The 15,569-nt window shown below is 38.7% G+C and overlaps 1 protein-coding gene across 8 annotated transcripts in view; it reads right to left on the bottom strand.

Moving 5' to 3' along the window:
• The window catches only part of EPS8 (EGFR pathway substrate 8, signaling adaptor), a 204,597-nt gene that overhangs the window by 35,108 nt on the left and 153,920 nt on the right, over positions 1–15,569 (bottom strand). For all 8 annotated transcript variants that reach the window (XM_055396408.2, XM_088837300.1, XM_088837302.1 and 5 more), the window contains 5 exons: positions 12,944–13,017; positions 11,479–11,605; positions 9,673–9,761; positions 9,239–9,313; positions 1,917–2,065 (listed from right to left, as the gene is read on the bottom strand). In XM_055396408.2, the coding sequence (XP_055252383.2) occupies positions 1,917–2,065; positions 9,239–9,313; positions 9,673–9,761; positions 11,479–11,605; positions 12,944–13,017 (514 nt within the window). The remainder of the gene's footprint in view (positions 1–1,916; positions 2,066–9,238; positions 9,314–9,672; positions 9,762–11,478; positions 11,606–12,943; positions 13,018–15,569) is intronic.

Here is a 15,569-nt window from a genome sequence, read left to right as displayed (position 1 = left end):
GAATCTTCTGCTTCGTAAACCACTCCACGTGTAAAGCATATTCCAACACAAGTGGTTGCCAAAGTCCAAAATATAAGTGGGAATGGTTTATATATATTTCAATAGAAAAAAGGAGAAAAAGATATGAATTGGTCCGTTACTTTTCAGTTCAGTTCACTCACTCAGTCGTGTCCAACCCTTTGCGACCCCATGAATTGCAGCAAGCCAGGCCTCTCTGTCCAACAGCAACTCCCAGAGTTCACCCAAACTCATGTGCATCGAGTAGGTGATGCCATCCAGCCATCTCATCCTCTGTCTGACTTTTAGGCTAGCCTAAAAGCCTTAGGAAGACAAACTTCCAAGTGATCGTGTGAATTATTTACTCCATGCAGTGAGATAAATACAAAGATTGGAATAAATGAGGAGAGAAGACATTATTTAATCACATATAATGAAATGAGAAGTATTTTTGAAATTTGCTTGGCCCAGCAAACTCTAATCCTGCAATTGTCAATGATTTCTTTTCCACAGTCACCTTACTGACGAAACATAATTGTAAAATCGTTCCCTCCTCTTTCCCATGACCACCACCACAGTTCTTATCTCAGGAAATGCTGATTAATAAGGAACCTCTACAATTGCATTATTGTCCCAAGGGTCCTCGTGCTTGGGTGAATTTTGTCCACGTCACTACTAGACTTAATGACCAGACTGACCTTTTAAAGGTGTGGCTGTGTATGTGTCACACTCCTAGTCACAAAGCTACTGGTTCTTCTCAGCATGGTACTGGGAGCCTTCAGAGCCCAGCCTTGCTTATCTCTGTACACCTCATTCACCACCATTCTTCCCCTCCCTGTTCTCCACAATCCTCTACAACCCAAAGTCTATACTCCAGCTAATTCCACATTCATATTCCATTCTCTTGACTGCTTGCATCATGCCTTCGCTCATGCCACTCTCTCAACTGGACAGGCCCTTTCCCTGCTACATGTTTGTGGAAATCCTACTAAGCCTGTTGAAAGGCACCTAAGCAAAATAACTATGAACATCCACTCCAGGGCCAGACTGCCTAGGTTCACAGTCTAGCTCTGCCATATATGAGTTGTACGGCTTTGGGAAAATCTCTCTTTGCCTCAGTTTCCTCACCTGTAAAATAGGCATAATACAGGTACCTATGTAAAGTACACGGTAGAGTGCCTAGCAAACACTATACATACACATATGATTATACACATGTACCTACTGGTGTTATCATCTGATGATTTTAAAGGCCAGCCCTTCTTTGGAAGATCCCCTGGAGAAAGGAATAACAATCCACTCTAGTATTCTTTCCTGGAGAACTGCATGGACAGAGAAGCCTGGTGGGCTACACAGTCCATGGGGTCATGAAGAGTCAGACGTGACTGAACATGACTAACACATGGCTTCTTTAAAAGCTAAATGCTTTCCTCTCCAAACCGTCTTCCTGACAGCTCCATCTTGCCAAGTGACAGTTTTAATGAGTTTCTCCTGGGACTCATCATCTCCACAAGACCTCCAGTTTTTTAAGAATTCAGGCCTTCTCATCTACAACATCTACTCCTTCAAACCCAGTTTAATGAAATATCTCACTAGATTTGTGTACTAAACAAACAACACTTAGAAGTTATTATAGGTGTGCTGTCCTTAGTCACTCAGTTCTGTCTGACTCTTTACGACCCCATGGACTGTAGCCCATCAAGCTCCTCTGTCCGTGGAATTCTCCAGACCAGAACACTGGAGTGGGTAGCCGTTCGCTTCTCTGGGGATCTTCCTAACCCAGGGATCGAACCCAGGTCTCCCTCATGGCAGGCAGATTCTTTACCATCTGAGCCAACAGGGAAGCCCTAGTAAATGTGCTGTGCTGTGCTTTAAAAGTTATTATAGGTATTCAATGCTAAACACGTATGTATGTTTACCTGGTTTTCATCCAAGAGTCTCCCAGTGACATCCACAGCTGCCTCTCATCGGCACTGACCGTGTAATTTAAGAAATCAATGGTGTCTTTCGTCAGTAGGGGGCTGAGCACTGAACCGGCCAGCTCAGGACCTCCTGTTGCCTGCACCACCTGAAGTGGCAACAAATCACTTTTTAGCAAGAAGATGATGATTATATGTACACTTTCAAAATGTGGAGATTTAAAAAAAACATGAAAAAAACAAGTGGTCTTTATACACTCCAAGTAACTCTTGATCCAGATTAACCTGCCCAGCCCAATGGTGACTAATTTAAAATGAAAAGTTAATAGTTTAACAGTTTTCACAGAATCTGTCTATTGGCTTCACATGATTGCACATTCCCTGGAAAAATATTCATGGTTACCCAGAGAACTCTTAGTCAGATGGTTTAACTATTGCTGCCTTTACATATATATATATCTTTACTGGAAAATCTATTATGCCAAACTTGAGAAATACAGTTCTCAAAATGAATACGCTAGGGAGAAACAAGGCTTGAGTTAACAGTCTATGACTGTGCCTATAAAGACATACAAAAATAAAGGGACCCAGAGGGAAAGGTGAGAAAAGAAGGAGAAATGGTCCTCTGAATCTACGGTATTGCTTCCCAGAATTTAATTCAAGGAAATACCCTGATATAAAATAGATAACTTCATGATGAGCAAATGCGAATAAACAGTTGCAACTCTCTGATAAGCAAAATGATGATAAGTAGATGTCTGAAATCTGCTCCAATGTTATTTCTAAGGGGCTGTTTCCTGGCTAAAGAATGGCAATCTCCTAGAGCAGAAACCAGAGCCCTTTTATGAAAATCTCACCTTCCCAGAGATAGGGCACAAGAATAAAGGGATCTTTTTTTGAATGGCGCCAGACCAAGAGTCAATTTCTCTCCAGTCATCCTGGTGTGCTGAGCCTGCCATGCTGTTTTTTTATGTCTGTATCTCTGCACGTGCTGGTTCCTAGCACCCTCAGAAGGCCCTTCCTCATCATTTTAGAACTCTGTTAGGGTCCCACCTCTTCTGAGAAGCCCATCCTAACCCCACAGTGTAACTCTGATGCACCCTGGGGTCCGCAAGCATGGATATCAGTCACACATTTCACTGTAACGTGGACCTTATTTTTCAGTTCTCCTCCCTTGAAAACATGGACCAAAGTTTATCTGACTTTGAACTGCAGAAGACACACGATTAGGGGAATGAATCAGAATACATGAAAGAAAAGATGAAGGATAAGGGAGGTAGGCAGATTCTTATTTGAGAACAAAACCTACCATGACAGCCTGGCACAGGGATTTTTAAACTTCCAAGCCCTAGAACTTCTAATAAATGAGGTGGATGAAACTGGATCCTATTATACAGAGTGAAGTAAGCCAGAAAGAAAAACACCAATACAGTATATTAATGCACATATATGGAATTTAGAAAGATGATAACGATAACCCTGTATACGAGACAGCAAAAGAGACACAGATGTATAGAACAGTCTTTTGGACTCTGTGGGAGAAGACGAGGGTGGAATGATTTGGGAGAATGGCATTGAAACATGTATATTATCATATGTGAAATGAATTGCCAGTCCAAGTTCGATGCATGATACAAGATGCTTGGGGCTAGTGTACTGGGATGAACCAGAAGGATGGGATGGGGAGGGGGGTTCAAGATGGGGAACATATGTACACCCGGGGCAGATTCATGTCAATGTATGGCAAAACCAATAAAATAATGTAAAATAATTAGCCTCCAATTAAAATAAATAAATTTTTTAAAAAATAAAAAGAAATAAATATAAAAAAAAATAGCAATGACTAAGAGGGAAATTAAGTAAAGAAACACGAAAATCTTTGGTTTAACAGTGGGAATAGGGAAGGGAACAAAAGAAAGTAAATAAAAGTCATGGGCCATAGTCCCCTCTTAAGAATGTAAGTAGGCACATGTGCAGATGTACGTGCTGTTGGTATGCTTGCATGGAAATGGGAGGACACAGGGAGGTACCCACGAGGTCTTATGGTTTAATCAAATGTCTTTGTTTAAACTGGAGTGTAATTGCTTTACAATGTTATGATAACTTCTGCTATACAAAAAAGTGAACATGTATACATATATCCCCTCACTTCTAGCCTCCCTCCCAGCCACCCCCATCCTACCCCTCTAGGTCACCACAGAGCACTGGGCTGAGCTCCCTGTGCCATACAGCAAGTTCCCCACTAGCTGTCTATCGTACACATGGTAACTCACAAGGTTTAAAACCACAAAATTTTGTCTGGCTGGTAGCAGGCACTGTGAAGTGTTACGTTTGGGAGGCCGTTAATAAGGAGTCATTTCTGAGAAATGAAAATATAAAATAAATCAGTGTTTTCAGGTGCATAGCCTGATTACAAAGATTAATTTCTGTATGTTAGGGAAACCTGTCCCATTATTTTATAGTTCTATTCTGTGTAATGTCTAGATACCTACTTATGATCTGTGAAAGACTGTGAACGGAATGAAAGCAGGTGGCAAAAACTGCTTTCTAAACAATACTTCCTAACACTTGAACTAAGATAGTTTCAAATATGTTGAAGGATAAAGAATAAAAATGTTGTTAATGAGTTAGAATCAGTTTCTTTGCATATGGAGAGCCTTGATCCAATTTTTAAAAGTGCTTATAAAGCAAGAATTATTCAACAATAACTAGGCAAGTAGAAATCAGATGTTCTATTTATAGCCACAATGTAGGGACACATTCATAAATTATTGATGTAGCCTTGAACTTTCATCTTCCAATTGCTTATCGCCCAGTTCTTAAATTCATGTTGATAAGGTTGCTTACTTTCTTATGTTTGTAAAGCAGTATTCATTTCATATTCTAATTCAGGTCTTGTCTAGTTACCCTTGGGGAAAGAAGAATGAGGTGTATTCCTTTTTGTTACCTGGATTCTTTTTCTCATTTTTTTCCTGATATTCAAGCAAAACCTATGAGAAATGCTTGAATTTGCTCCATTTTTTATAAAGATTGAAGAACTCGGTGGTCTTCATATGCTCTAAATCAAATTAGTGAAATTGATCTGCTTCATAGTTACCATTCTTACTCTTTAAAAAAAGATCAAAGAAATAATACACAGAGCAGTCACATACCACTGACAATCATCATTATTGCTATTGTTATTCTAGAAATCAATCATTTGCTCTTTTGACAGGATTAACCATTCAAAACCACTCTGTCAAACAGAAAACTGTCCTTCTAGAGGTATTTAAAAGAATGAGATTCTGTCTTCTCACCATGGCTCCCTCACGGGCCCTCCCCACAAAAAAGAGGAAAGACAGTCAAAGTGTGGTCTTACATTGTATCTTAGAAAAGACTGATTTGTAGCCCAGTCTCTTTTGGGATCTATCTGTATGAAAAGCTAACAACTGTTTCATCTGCTTTCTGTTGCCTTGCTTTTCTTAAATCCCAGTGCTTTTCTTTGTGCCCTCAAATATTATTTCAGCTAATTTTCTTAAGTGTCCAGGAGGACAAGACAGTGGTACATGTTAGCTTGGAAAACCCACTATTACATAGTTTGCAAATATAAGAAAGAGAAAATGGGAAGGAAAGTATATTACTGAACCTATTTCATTAAACATATAAGAAAAGATCATACCTGGGTATGGAAAATCTGGAAGATGAAAATGTGTATCTTGGATCCTGGCCTACGAAACAAGTCGTATAACTTTTTGCTGGATATATCCAGCTTCTTCATAAAGTGACTATTCCCAATGCACCATTTTGTTAGCTTCAAAAATTACACCTTATGTAAAAACATGCTTTTTACAAAAATACAAGGGGAGTTTTCTGTAGGAAAACCTGTGTTATGAACACATCACTATACCTGGCATGTATGGGCCTTCAAAGACTGCTAACTATCCCCTAGTATCCATTCTCTCCTTCTTCCCTCTAAAAAGAGAAGTCCCTACATTTTAGATGGACTCATAGCTTCTCCAGTGGCGATTCCATGCCTCTGGTGTTAGGCATGGCCACATGAGTAAGTTCACACCAACTGGATAATGCCAGAAACTGTTTAAGCTTAGTTACCTTCTTAAAGTTATTTTTCTTTGCCATTGTATGGCTGTTACAAGGAGGTAAGTCAGCTTCCACATTAGAAATGCCAGCCTGAGTATTTCAATTCCTCCTCTCGCAAACATTTTCTTCATTTGGCTTCTAGAATACCTACCATGATACTCCTGTTTTTCTTCTTCTGATTTCCTGCTTACTCTTTTTTGCTGATTCTTCTTACTCTCTTATCATTGAAACTACCTAAGGCTCCATCTTCTTTTTTATGTATCATTTCCTTGGTGGCATCATACAAATTCATGGCCTTGTATGCAGAGGATCTTCACAGTTATAACTCTAGCCTGATTTTCCATTGATCCCCAGATTCATACATTCAACTACCAATTCAAATTTCTCCATCTGGACATAACTCAGTTTTGACACTGTCTAAAGAAAATTCCTTACCTCCTGCCAAAAACCCATTTTACTCATAGTCTTCCCCATCTCAGTTAATAATTAGTCCATCCTTCCAGTCTTAAGCCAGAACTGTGGAAACATCTTGGACTCTTACACAACACCTACAATCTGCCAGCAACTCCTGTTGCTTCTGTTTAATAACAAGAATCACACTTCTCAACACCTCCAATGTTACTTGGTCACAACTATATAATCTCCCATCAGGATTATTTCCAGGGCCACCTCAGTCCCTTCCTCCCTCAAATTTCTAAACACTGCAGCTAAAGCAATCCTTTTCTGCTGAAAACCCTCCAAAAGTGTCAAAGGTTTCACAACTATCTGTGAAGACCAATAGGATATGTCCTCCTGTTTGCTGACCTCATTGCCCTGTAGTTGAGCTCCCTCTTATTCCATTCAAGTGACAATACCTATTTCTTCCAAGAACAGGATTTACATATTACCATCTTGGAGCATCAACATTAACTGTTTTCTGCCTGGAAGTCTCTTCCTTCAGAAACCCACATGACTCATTCCTTCATTTCCTCAAATGACACGTTTTCAGTGAGTTGTTCCCTTAAACAACCCTATTCAAAAAAGTGTAAAACTTCACAACACACACACACATATACACAGTACTCCCTGTCTCTTTCTCTGTATTTTTCCACACAGGATTGATTTTGAGTGAATTATTTATACATTTTTCAGATTATTGGCTGCCACTCCATAGTACAACACAAGTTCCAATAAGAATTTATGTGTTTTAAGGTCCGAAAGGATACATGCACCCCTATGTTCACTGCAGCACTGTTTACAACAGCCAAGACATGGAAGCAACCTAAACATCCACTGACAGAGGAATGGATCAAAGAAAGATGTGGTGCATATCAGTTCAGTTCAGTTCAGTCTCTCAGTCGTGTCCGACTCTCCGCGACCCCATGAATCACAGCACGCCAGGCCTCCCTGTCCATCACCAACTCCCGGAGTTCACTCAAACTCATGTCCACAGAGTCGGTGATGCCATCCAGCCATCTCATTCTCGGTCGTCCCCTATAGACACTGAAATATTACTTAACCATTAATAAGGATGAAATAATGTCATTTGCAACAACATGGATGGACCTACAGACTATCACTCTGAGTGAAGTCAAAGAATGAAGTCACATCCCTTAAATGTGGAATCTAAAAGGAAATGATACAAATGAACTTATTTACAAAACAGAAACAGACTCACAGATTTAGAGAATGACTGTATGGCTGCCAGGAGGGAAGAGAAGGAGGAAGGGATAGCTAGGTAGTTTGGGATGGACATGTGTACACTGCTATATTTGAAATTAATAACAATAAGGACATATTGTATAGCACAGGGAACCCTCCTCAATGTTATGTGGCAGCCTGGATGGGAGGGGAGTTTGGGGGAGAGTGTGGGTATGACTGAGCCCCTTTGCTGTCCACTTGAAACTATCACAACATTGTTAATTGGCTGTATTCCAATACAAAATAAAAAGGTTAAAAAAAGAATTTATGTGTTTTGTTTTTGATGAGCTACCAATAATGCCAAGCATGTAGCAGGCTCTCAGTTAATATCTGCTGAATAAATAAATGAATGAACAAGTGACTGGATCAGATGCAGCTCAGGAGATGGAGGAACATCTCACTGAAAGAAATCTGGATCTCTGGGTAACTTCATAGAGCAAAGCTATCTGTCAGCATTGGAGTCCTCATGCCTAGCCTGTTTTGAGAGAAATAAAACTTTCTATATTGTTCAAGCCCTTTATGTTGTACACTAGTATATACTGAAACACTGGCATTCAATAAATCTTTCTTTTTTCTCATTTTCTTAGTTCTGTCAAAGACATCAGTTTCCTCAGCTATAAATTAAGTGTCTGGACTAGGCAATTTCTACGTTTCTTTTCAGTTCAGTTCAGTCACTCAGTCATGTCTGACGCCTTGCAAACCCATGAACTGCAGCCCGTCAGGCCTCCCTGTCCATCACCAACTCCCAGAGTTTACCCAAACTCATGTCCATTGAGTCAGTGATGCCTTCCAACCATCTCATCCTCTGTCGTCCCCTTCACCTCCTGCCCTCAATCTTTCCCAGCAAAAGGGTCTTTTCAAATGAGTCAGCTCTTCGCATCAGGTGGCCAAAGTATTGGAGTTTCAGCTTCAACATCAATCCTTCCACTGAACGTTTAGGACTGATTCCCTTTAGGATGGACTGGTTGGATCTTTCTGCTGTCCAAGGGACTCTCAAGAGTCTTCTCCAACAGCACAGTTCAAAAGCATCAATTCTTTGGTGCTCAGCTTTCTTTATAGTCCAACTCTCACATCCATACATGACTACTGGAAAAATCATAGCCTTGACTAGATGGACCTTTGTTGACAAAGTAATGTCTCTGCTTTTTAAAATGCTGTCTAGGTTGGTCATAACTTTCCTTCCAAGGAGTAACCGTCTTTTAATTTCATGACTGCTATCACCATCTGCAGTAATTTTAGAGCCCCCCAAAATAAAGTTAGTCTCTGTTTCCACTGTTTCCCCAACTATTTGCCATGAAGTGATGGGACCGGATGCCATGATCTTAGTTTTCCGAATGTTGAGCTTTAAGCCAACTTTTTCACTCTCCTCTTTCACTTTCATCAAGAGGCTCTTTAGTTCTTCTTTTAAGCTTTCAAATTTCACATCATCAATGTCCACAACAGACGCCAAAAGAAATAGTACCCAAGCAAGGCAATAAAGAAACACTGTCTAGATAATCTAGACAGATATGTGGGGTTGAAAAAATGCTAAGAATAATTACTTTCTGAAATTAACAAAACCTTACCATATTTAATGGAGTAAATAAAAAATGAACCAAATCTGCAGCGCTAGGATTCTGGATGTGAGATTTCAATTTGGCCTGTAAGATTAAAAAAGCAGGCAAACACATTACTACAATGTAATCAGGCCAAAGACAGACATTCAAAAAGGTTCAACACAGACTGAAAAGAAGAGGTTTTACTACTAGTTTCACCTTTGGAATCTTAATTAGCAAGCCCTGAATTAGATTAGGAGAATTTTATTTTAAAAATTAGAGTCATCCTTTATTGATCAAGTCTCTTAGATGTATGTTTTACCATCTGCTATTCTAATTAAAGGCAAATAAAAACACATACAAAAAAATCAGTATACTCTTTTCATTTGATCAGGTACATCCTAGCTAGACTCTGATCTCTTCCGTTTGTTGCTTCTAATAGTACATAAATAAATTTCACTTACCAGAAGGTTAAATCCATGTTTAAACTTTTGGAAACAGTCCACAAATGCATCAGGAGGTGGAGGCTTTGCCCGCAATGTTAAAACACCCTCTAAAGAATGAAACAGGAGAAGAGGGTAGATGAGAGCAAAGTTCCAAGAAAACTTATTCAATGAAAAGAAAACACATTTACGTTTGTAAAGTTTGATGATCACATCAGATATCATGCTACCTAGCTACTTTCCCACTTCTCCTAAACTGACTGTAACAAATTAAGATGACCCAACCTTTGGAATGGATTCCTGTACCCTTAGGCACTACCAGATTACTCATCAGGTTCCATAAATTTATATTGTAGCCCTTCTACATGCTAATCACTGTGTTTATCACCATGAAGACTATAAAAAGGTGTAAGTTGTGTAAGTTACACGTCCTGCTCCTAAGGCCCTAAAAATCCATAGACATGAATCAGATAAGTAATAGAGATGTGTCAGCTGAGGCTACAAAGAGACTACAGATGAGGAAATATATACTTAAGGATGTGTCCTGGGAAAAGCAGTTTTTAGACGGGATTTGGAAAGTTTGTTCCAGGGCAGTTTGGTAAGAAAAACATCATGGTTGAATAAAAGTAGCATTAGCAAAAACATGGAAAAAGGAAATAGTGTCTACATGAAACAACACACATAAAAGCAAAGACACATGAGAATGGAAAAGTAGATCAAGGTGAGACTGTGAATGACCTTGACCGCCAGGGTGAGGAGTCTGACTTACATAAAGCAATAGAACATGGGGTTAACAAGCTTTTCAGCAGAAAAAATGAAGTAACTGCCTTACAGCTTTAAGAAGAATGTCCTCGCAAAATGGAAGACTAGAGGCTTGAAGGTTGCTTAGAAAGCCGGGTAAAAAATGAGGTACCTTGAAGCAGCTGCTGGATATGAAACTGAAAAGGGAAAAAAACTTGATACAAGAGAGGCTGAAAAAATAAAATCAATGTTGGTTATAAACTAAAGAATGGACTCACAAAAAAATCTATGGTTCTGAATTTGGATGACCAAGAAGATGGCATACCCTTTGTAAAGAGTACAAGAGCAGCAAGTACATCAGTAAGCAATAATACTGAATTTCAGAATATATGAGGTAAAGTATATCCACATATACACTTCCTAGAAAACAGGTCTACTGTCATATGCTTATGATGCAGATAGAGCTAGAGAAAGATGTGGAAGTCATGTATAATGAAAGAACATTTACTCTTCTCTTACATGTTTCAATCTACACCATTTTGTTACAAAATTATAATTTTATATATCTTGAGGTCATTTTAAATAACTGAACTGCAGCATATGTAAAAAACTGCTTGAAGGTGACCTGAACGTACTGTTTGGAGTTCTGTGATAAAAAATTAAAATCCATCGACATTTTTAACTATTTTAATGAGAAGAGTCAATTCTTTAACAAAGTAACGAGGTTTTATATTTATAGTAAAATAAATTTAAATATGAGAAGAATGGTGCTATGACTTTCTTTAACAGACATTATTTTTACAATGACTAACAAAAACTATAGACAGATGGCCACTATTGAATGAGTCTCCAATCAGTTTAGGCAGAATGTCTTAGAGTCTTTCTTTACTGTAGCCAAATTGGGACCAAACGGGCTATTGCCCAGGTTTATCATACTCTCCGCCTACATCACTGGTTCTCTCAAAACCAGAAAAGGGACCTTGGTCTCTGGTCAATAGAGTCCTGTTTAACAACTCTGAAGTGCCAGCTCTGCCTATCACTGGCATTCTGAATGGGTCTATAGAAGGTTAAGAAAATCCAACTCACCTCCTGGTCCTTTCTTTTTACCTTTCTTAGCTTTCTTCCTTTTAGAAAGCTCAGAAAATGCTTCAGCTGCTTTTTGGAGTTTTGTGATAAAAAATTCAATGTCATCCAAAATGTGGTTTAAGATTTGCTGAAATTAGAAATTACAGAATAAAATATAAAGCAGAAGAAAAGTATTTTTGCCTTAGCTTTACAATGTGAAGGAAAATCAGAAAGTTTAAAAGAAAGAAAGAAAAGAAAAAGGAACACTTCCCACATATAATTTCAAGTTTATCACTAATTCTAAGAAAAAGAATTCAACTAAGTATACCTGTGGCTAAAGTCTAACATTTGCATTTTTATTTAGTTTTATTTTATTCTATTTTCAATATCATAAAGAAAACATTCACAATATATATTCAGATTAACTATTTTCAATTACTCTAATTTTCTCATTGTGTTCTTCCCACATAAAGTTGGGGGGGTGGATTCTAAGAAAATAGTTTGTTAGAATAGCACTAGCATTTCAGTTTTTCTAATAAATTTCCCAATAAAGCAATGACAATATTATTTCTCAGGACTAAAGGTATATAGAATGTTGTGATAACCTAACACACACATTGATAATCTGTAGTAATAGGCATTAATAAGAGTTTCTACAGGGTAAAGCAGAATTAATGATGCACCATGCTTTCACAGATCAAGGGATCAACTTCAATTATACTATATATTATATCATATATTATATTAGTATATACTGTATATTATACATACTATAGTCTTTCTTGACTTCCTTTTATGTGTGAAACTTGACATTCTGTTATAGACTAAAAACTGAGGTTAAATAAACTTTTGAGTATTAAATAAACCTTTAAGTGTTAACAAGTAACACTGTAATATAAAAATTAAATTTCAAACTCTAAAGTCCTTTAAGTATTTGTTTCCAAATAAGCTTAGAACATAAGTAGAGTATAAAAATCAATTATACTGACATCATATTTTATAATTATGTCACAGGGCAGTGTCATTTTGGCAGGAAATTACTATAGAGAAATCAAAATCAATACAGCCTTATCTTTTATAAAGTATTAAAATATACTTATCTATCCTTAAGAAATGCCACATAACTTTTATCTTTCAGGCATTATAAAACATTTTAGAATAAATTTCAGGAAGACAAATTAAAAAGATATTTTAATTATAGATTACAAACCACAAGAAAAGAAAAATCCCTCAAATCTTGACAATTCAGCTTAAACTCCTTTGTAAACCAGTTAATATCCTAGTTCTATCACAGCCATAGTCTACTAGCTAAATATTGGCATAAAGGCAAAAATTGTTAAGAAAAAAAATAATTCAAAGATCACTGAAAAGAAAAAATATAGTTTTCACAAAATACCTTTATTTAAATCAACTTAACTTTTCCTGTTAATATTTTCTCTCTAAAAACAGAAAAAGCCAATGATCTAACGATGACCATTTCACTTACCACATCTCTGTCAACGCGGGCTGCCATCATCTCAGGGGTTTCTTCCTGCTGGTAATAATTTCTCTGTTTCTCAACTAAAGAAAAGAAAATCATACATCTTTCAACCTGTTGCTTAAGTGATACCAATAAAGATAACCAGACATGCAAACTGTCTAGAAAAGTGTCACTGGCAAAAGTAAACACTTGCACTGGATACAAAAATCAAAGCTGTGCTCATCACCTCTGGCCTGTACCCCCGCCACTAGCATCTCTGACATGTATCCTCACCACCATCATCTCTGACACTCGCTCCCACCACCACACTTGACAGTGCTGAAGAACCAGCCTTCCATTTGCATGTTACTGATTTACCCTGTAACCTCCCCTCTATTCTCTCTCTTCTAACGTCAGATGCCTGTGGAACCAAGCCTAACTTAGTACCCTTTAATTCATACAGAAGAAAAAACATACATGTTTTTTAAGCACCTATTTCTTAAAAGGGGCCAACTAAGTTCTAAGTTTTAAAGCTCCTCCTCATACTTTCTAACATCGTGATAACAGTAAAGCTTTGGGTCTTCTGATAGTAAAGGGCTTCTAATATTTCAGTTGTAATTAAGCTTAAAGCCCACAATGTTGGGCACATTCTCATTTGAAGCTATATGCTTTAAAAACAGAAATACCTACAAGAATTTGCAAATTGAAGAACAGAAGTCTCGAGATACTATGTTAGCTCAGCTGGCTAGGGCATGATAATCAGTATCATTACCTGAACTCCTTCCAGCTACAAGACTGTTAACACTTTCAATTAACACAGATACTCATTCCAACATTTCTCAGTAGATGAAATGAAAGAAAAAGGGATGGATGGAATAGGAGAACTGCATCATTACTAGATGGAAACACAACTCATGATGGAGCCTCATGGCTCATCATGTTCAATACAGAGATGTGCAAAAAATACTGCAAACTGCTATGCCTCCTCTATGCCTAACTTTACCCTTAAATGGAATATTCACCAAAAAAGAAAAAAAATCACTGAGTCTTACAAAACTTAATCAATACAATTTCCATATATGCAATCTAGCCAGTTAGCTGCTGTTTTTACATGTGGTTGGCTGCTATCTTGGTTATAGGTATACCGGGCAGCAGTTAAGTTGAAGCTGAAATATAGGTATTAGGAACTCTACTAGGTCCCAAAATATCATTTGGAGGACACAGTGAGAGATGTAGTATTTCTCAGAGTTTTTCATATTCTGAGGCACTACTAGGAACGCACTGCAATTGCCACTATTCTACAGGGATCTCTTCTGGAGTCACGGTAGAGCTATGGCTGCATGCGTGCCTGCATGCTCAGTTGTGTCTGACTCTTTGGGGCCTGTGGACTGTAGCCTGCCAGGCTCCTCTGTCCATGGGATTCTCCAGGCAAGAATACTGGTATGGGTTGCCGTTTGCTCCTCCAGAGGAACTTCCAGACCCAGGAATCAAACCCAGATCTTCTGCACTGGCAGGCAGATTCTTTACCACTGTGCCGCCTGGGAAGCCCCAAGAGTTATGTCAAGGATCCAAAGAAGGAGTCATCCAACCTAAGTCAGCTGGAGCCTTCAGGCGGAACAGAGAGATACTCCTCTTAGAGGGCTTTCAACTACAAAGTGGCCTGGATCCAAGCAGAACCTCATATGGTAAGTGGTGTGTTCTGTTCGACCTAATAGTAAACTAGAAGTTCTGAAAAGCTTATCTAACTGTAACTTAATAGATGAGACTGTACAGAGTACTTTGCTGCTGCTGCTAATGCTGCTAAGTCGCTTCAGTTGTGTCCGACTCTGTGCGACCCCACTGATGGCAGCCCACCAGGCTCCGCCATCCCTGGGATTCTCCAGGCAAGAACACTGGACTGGGTTGCCATTTCCTTCTCCAATGCATGAAAGTGAAAAGTGAAAGTGAAGTCGCTCAGTCATGTCTGACTCTTCCCGACCCCATGGATTGCAGCCTACCAGGCTCCTCCGTCCATGGGATTTTCCAGGCAAGAGTACTAGAGTGGGTTGCCATTGCCTTCTCCAACAGAGTACTTTCAATTCAGTTCAGTTCAGTCGCTCAGTCATGTCCGACTCTCCGAGACCCCATGAATCACAGCACGCCAGGCCTCCCTGTCCATCACCAACTCCCGGAGTTCATTTAGACAACATCTAATGAGGGACTTCACTGGTGACTCAGACTGTAAAGAGTCTGCCTGCAATGCAGGAAACTGGGATTCGATCCCTGGGTTAGAAAGATCCCCTGGAGAAGGGAATGGCAACCCACTCCAGTATTCTTGCCTGGAGTATCCCATAGACAGAGGAGCCTGGTGGGCTACAGTCCATGGGGTCACAGAGTCGAACATGACTAACTAACACACGCAATGAGGGCTCAGAAATTCCTGGGAATAGATTTTTGTTGTTGTAAATTACAGGTTTGATGGACGTTTTTATAGGTTTATTCAGAATGTCTAAAAAACTTAAGGTGTCTTATCCTTCCTCAACTTCAAGGAAGACCATTTTGACCTCTTTCAAAACCCACATCTCCTCTACCAAAAGAGTAACAATAGCAAAAATACTCTAAGTACACAATAAAACACTATAAAATTCCACTTAGCTTTTTAAATACAAAGTGG

The sequence above is a fragment of the Moschus berezovskii genome, chromosome 6 (assembly GCF_049115385.1).
Source record: "Moschus berezovskii isolate FMDL1 chromosome 6, NW_MosBer_1.0, whole genome shotgun sequence".
In the NCBI taxonomy this organism is placed as follows: Eukaryota; Metazoa; Chordata; class Mammalia; order Artiodactyla; family Moschidae; genus Moschus; species Moschus berezovskii.
This window is presented reverse-complemented; position numbering and strand designations above follow the sequence as displayed.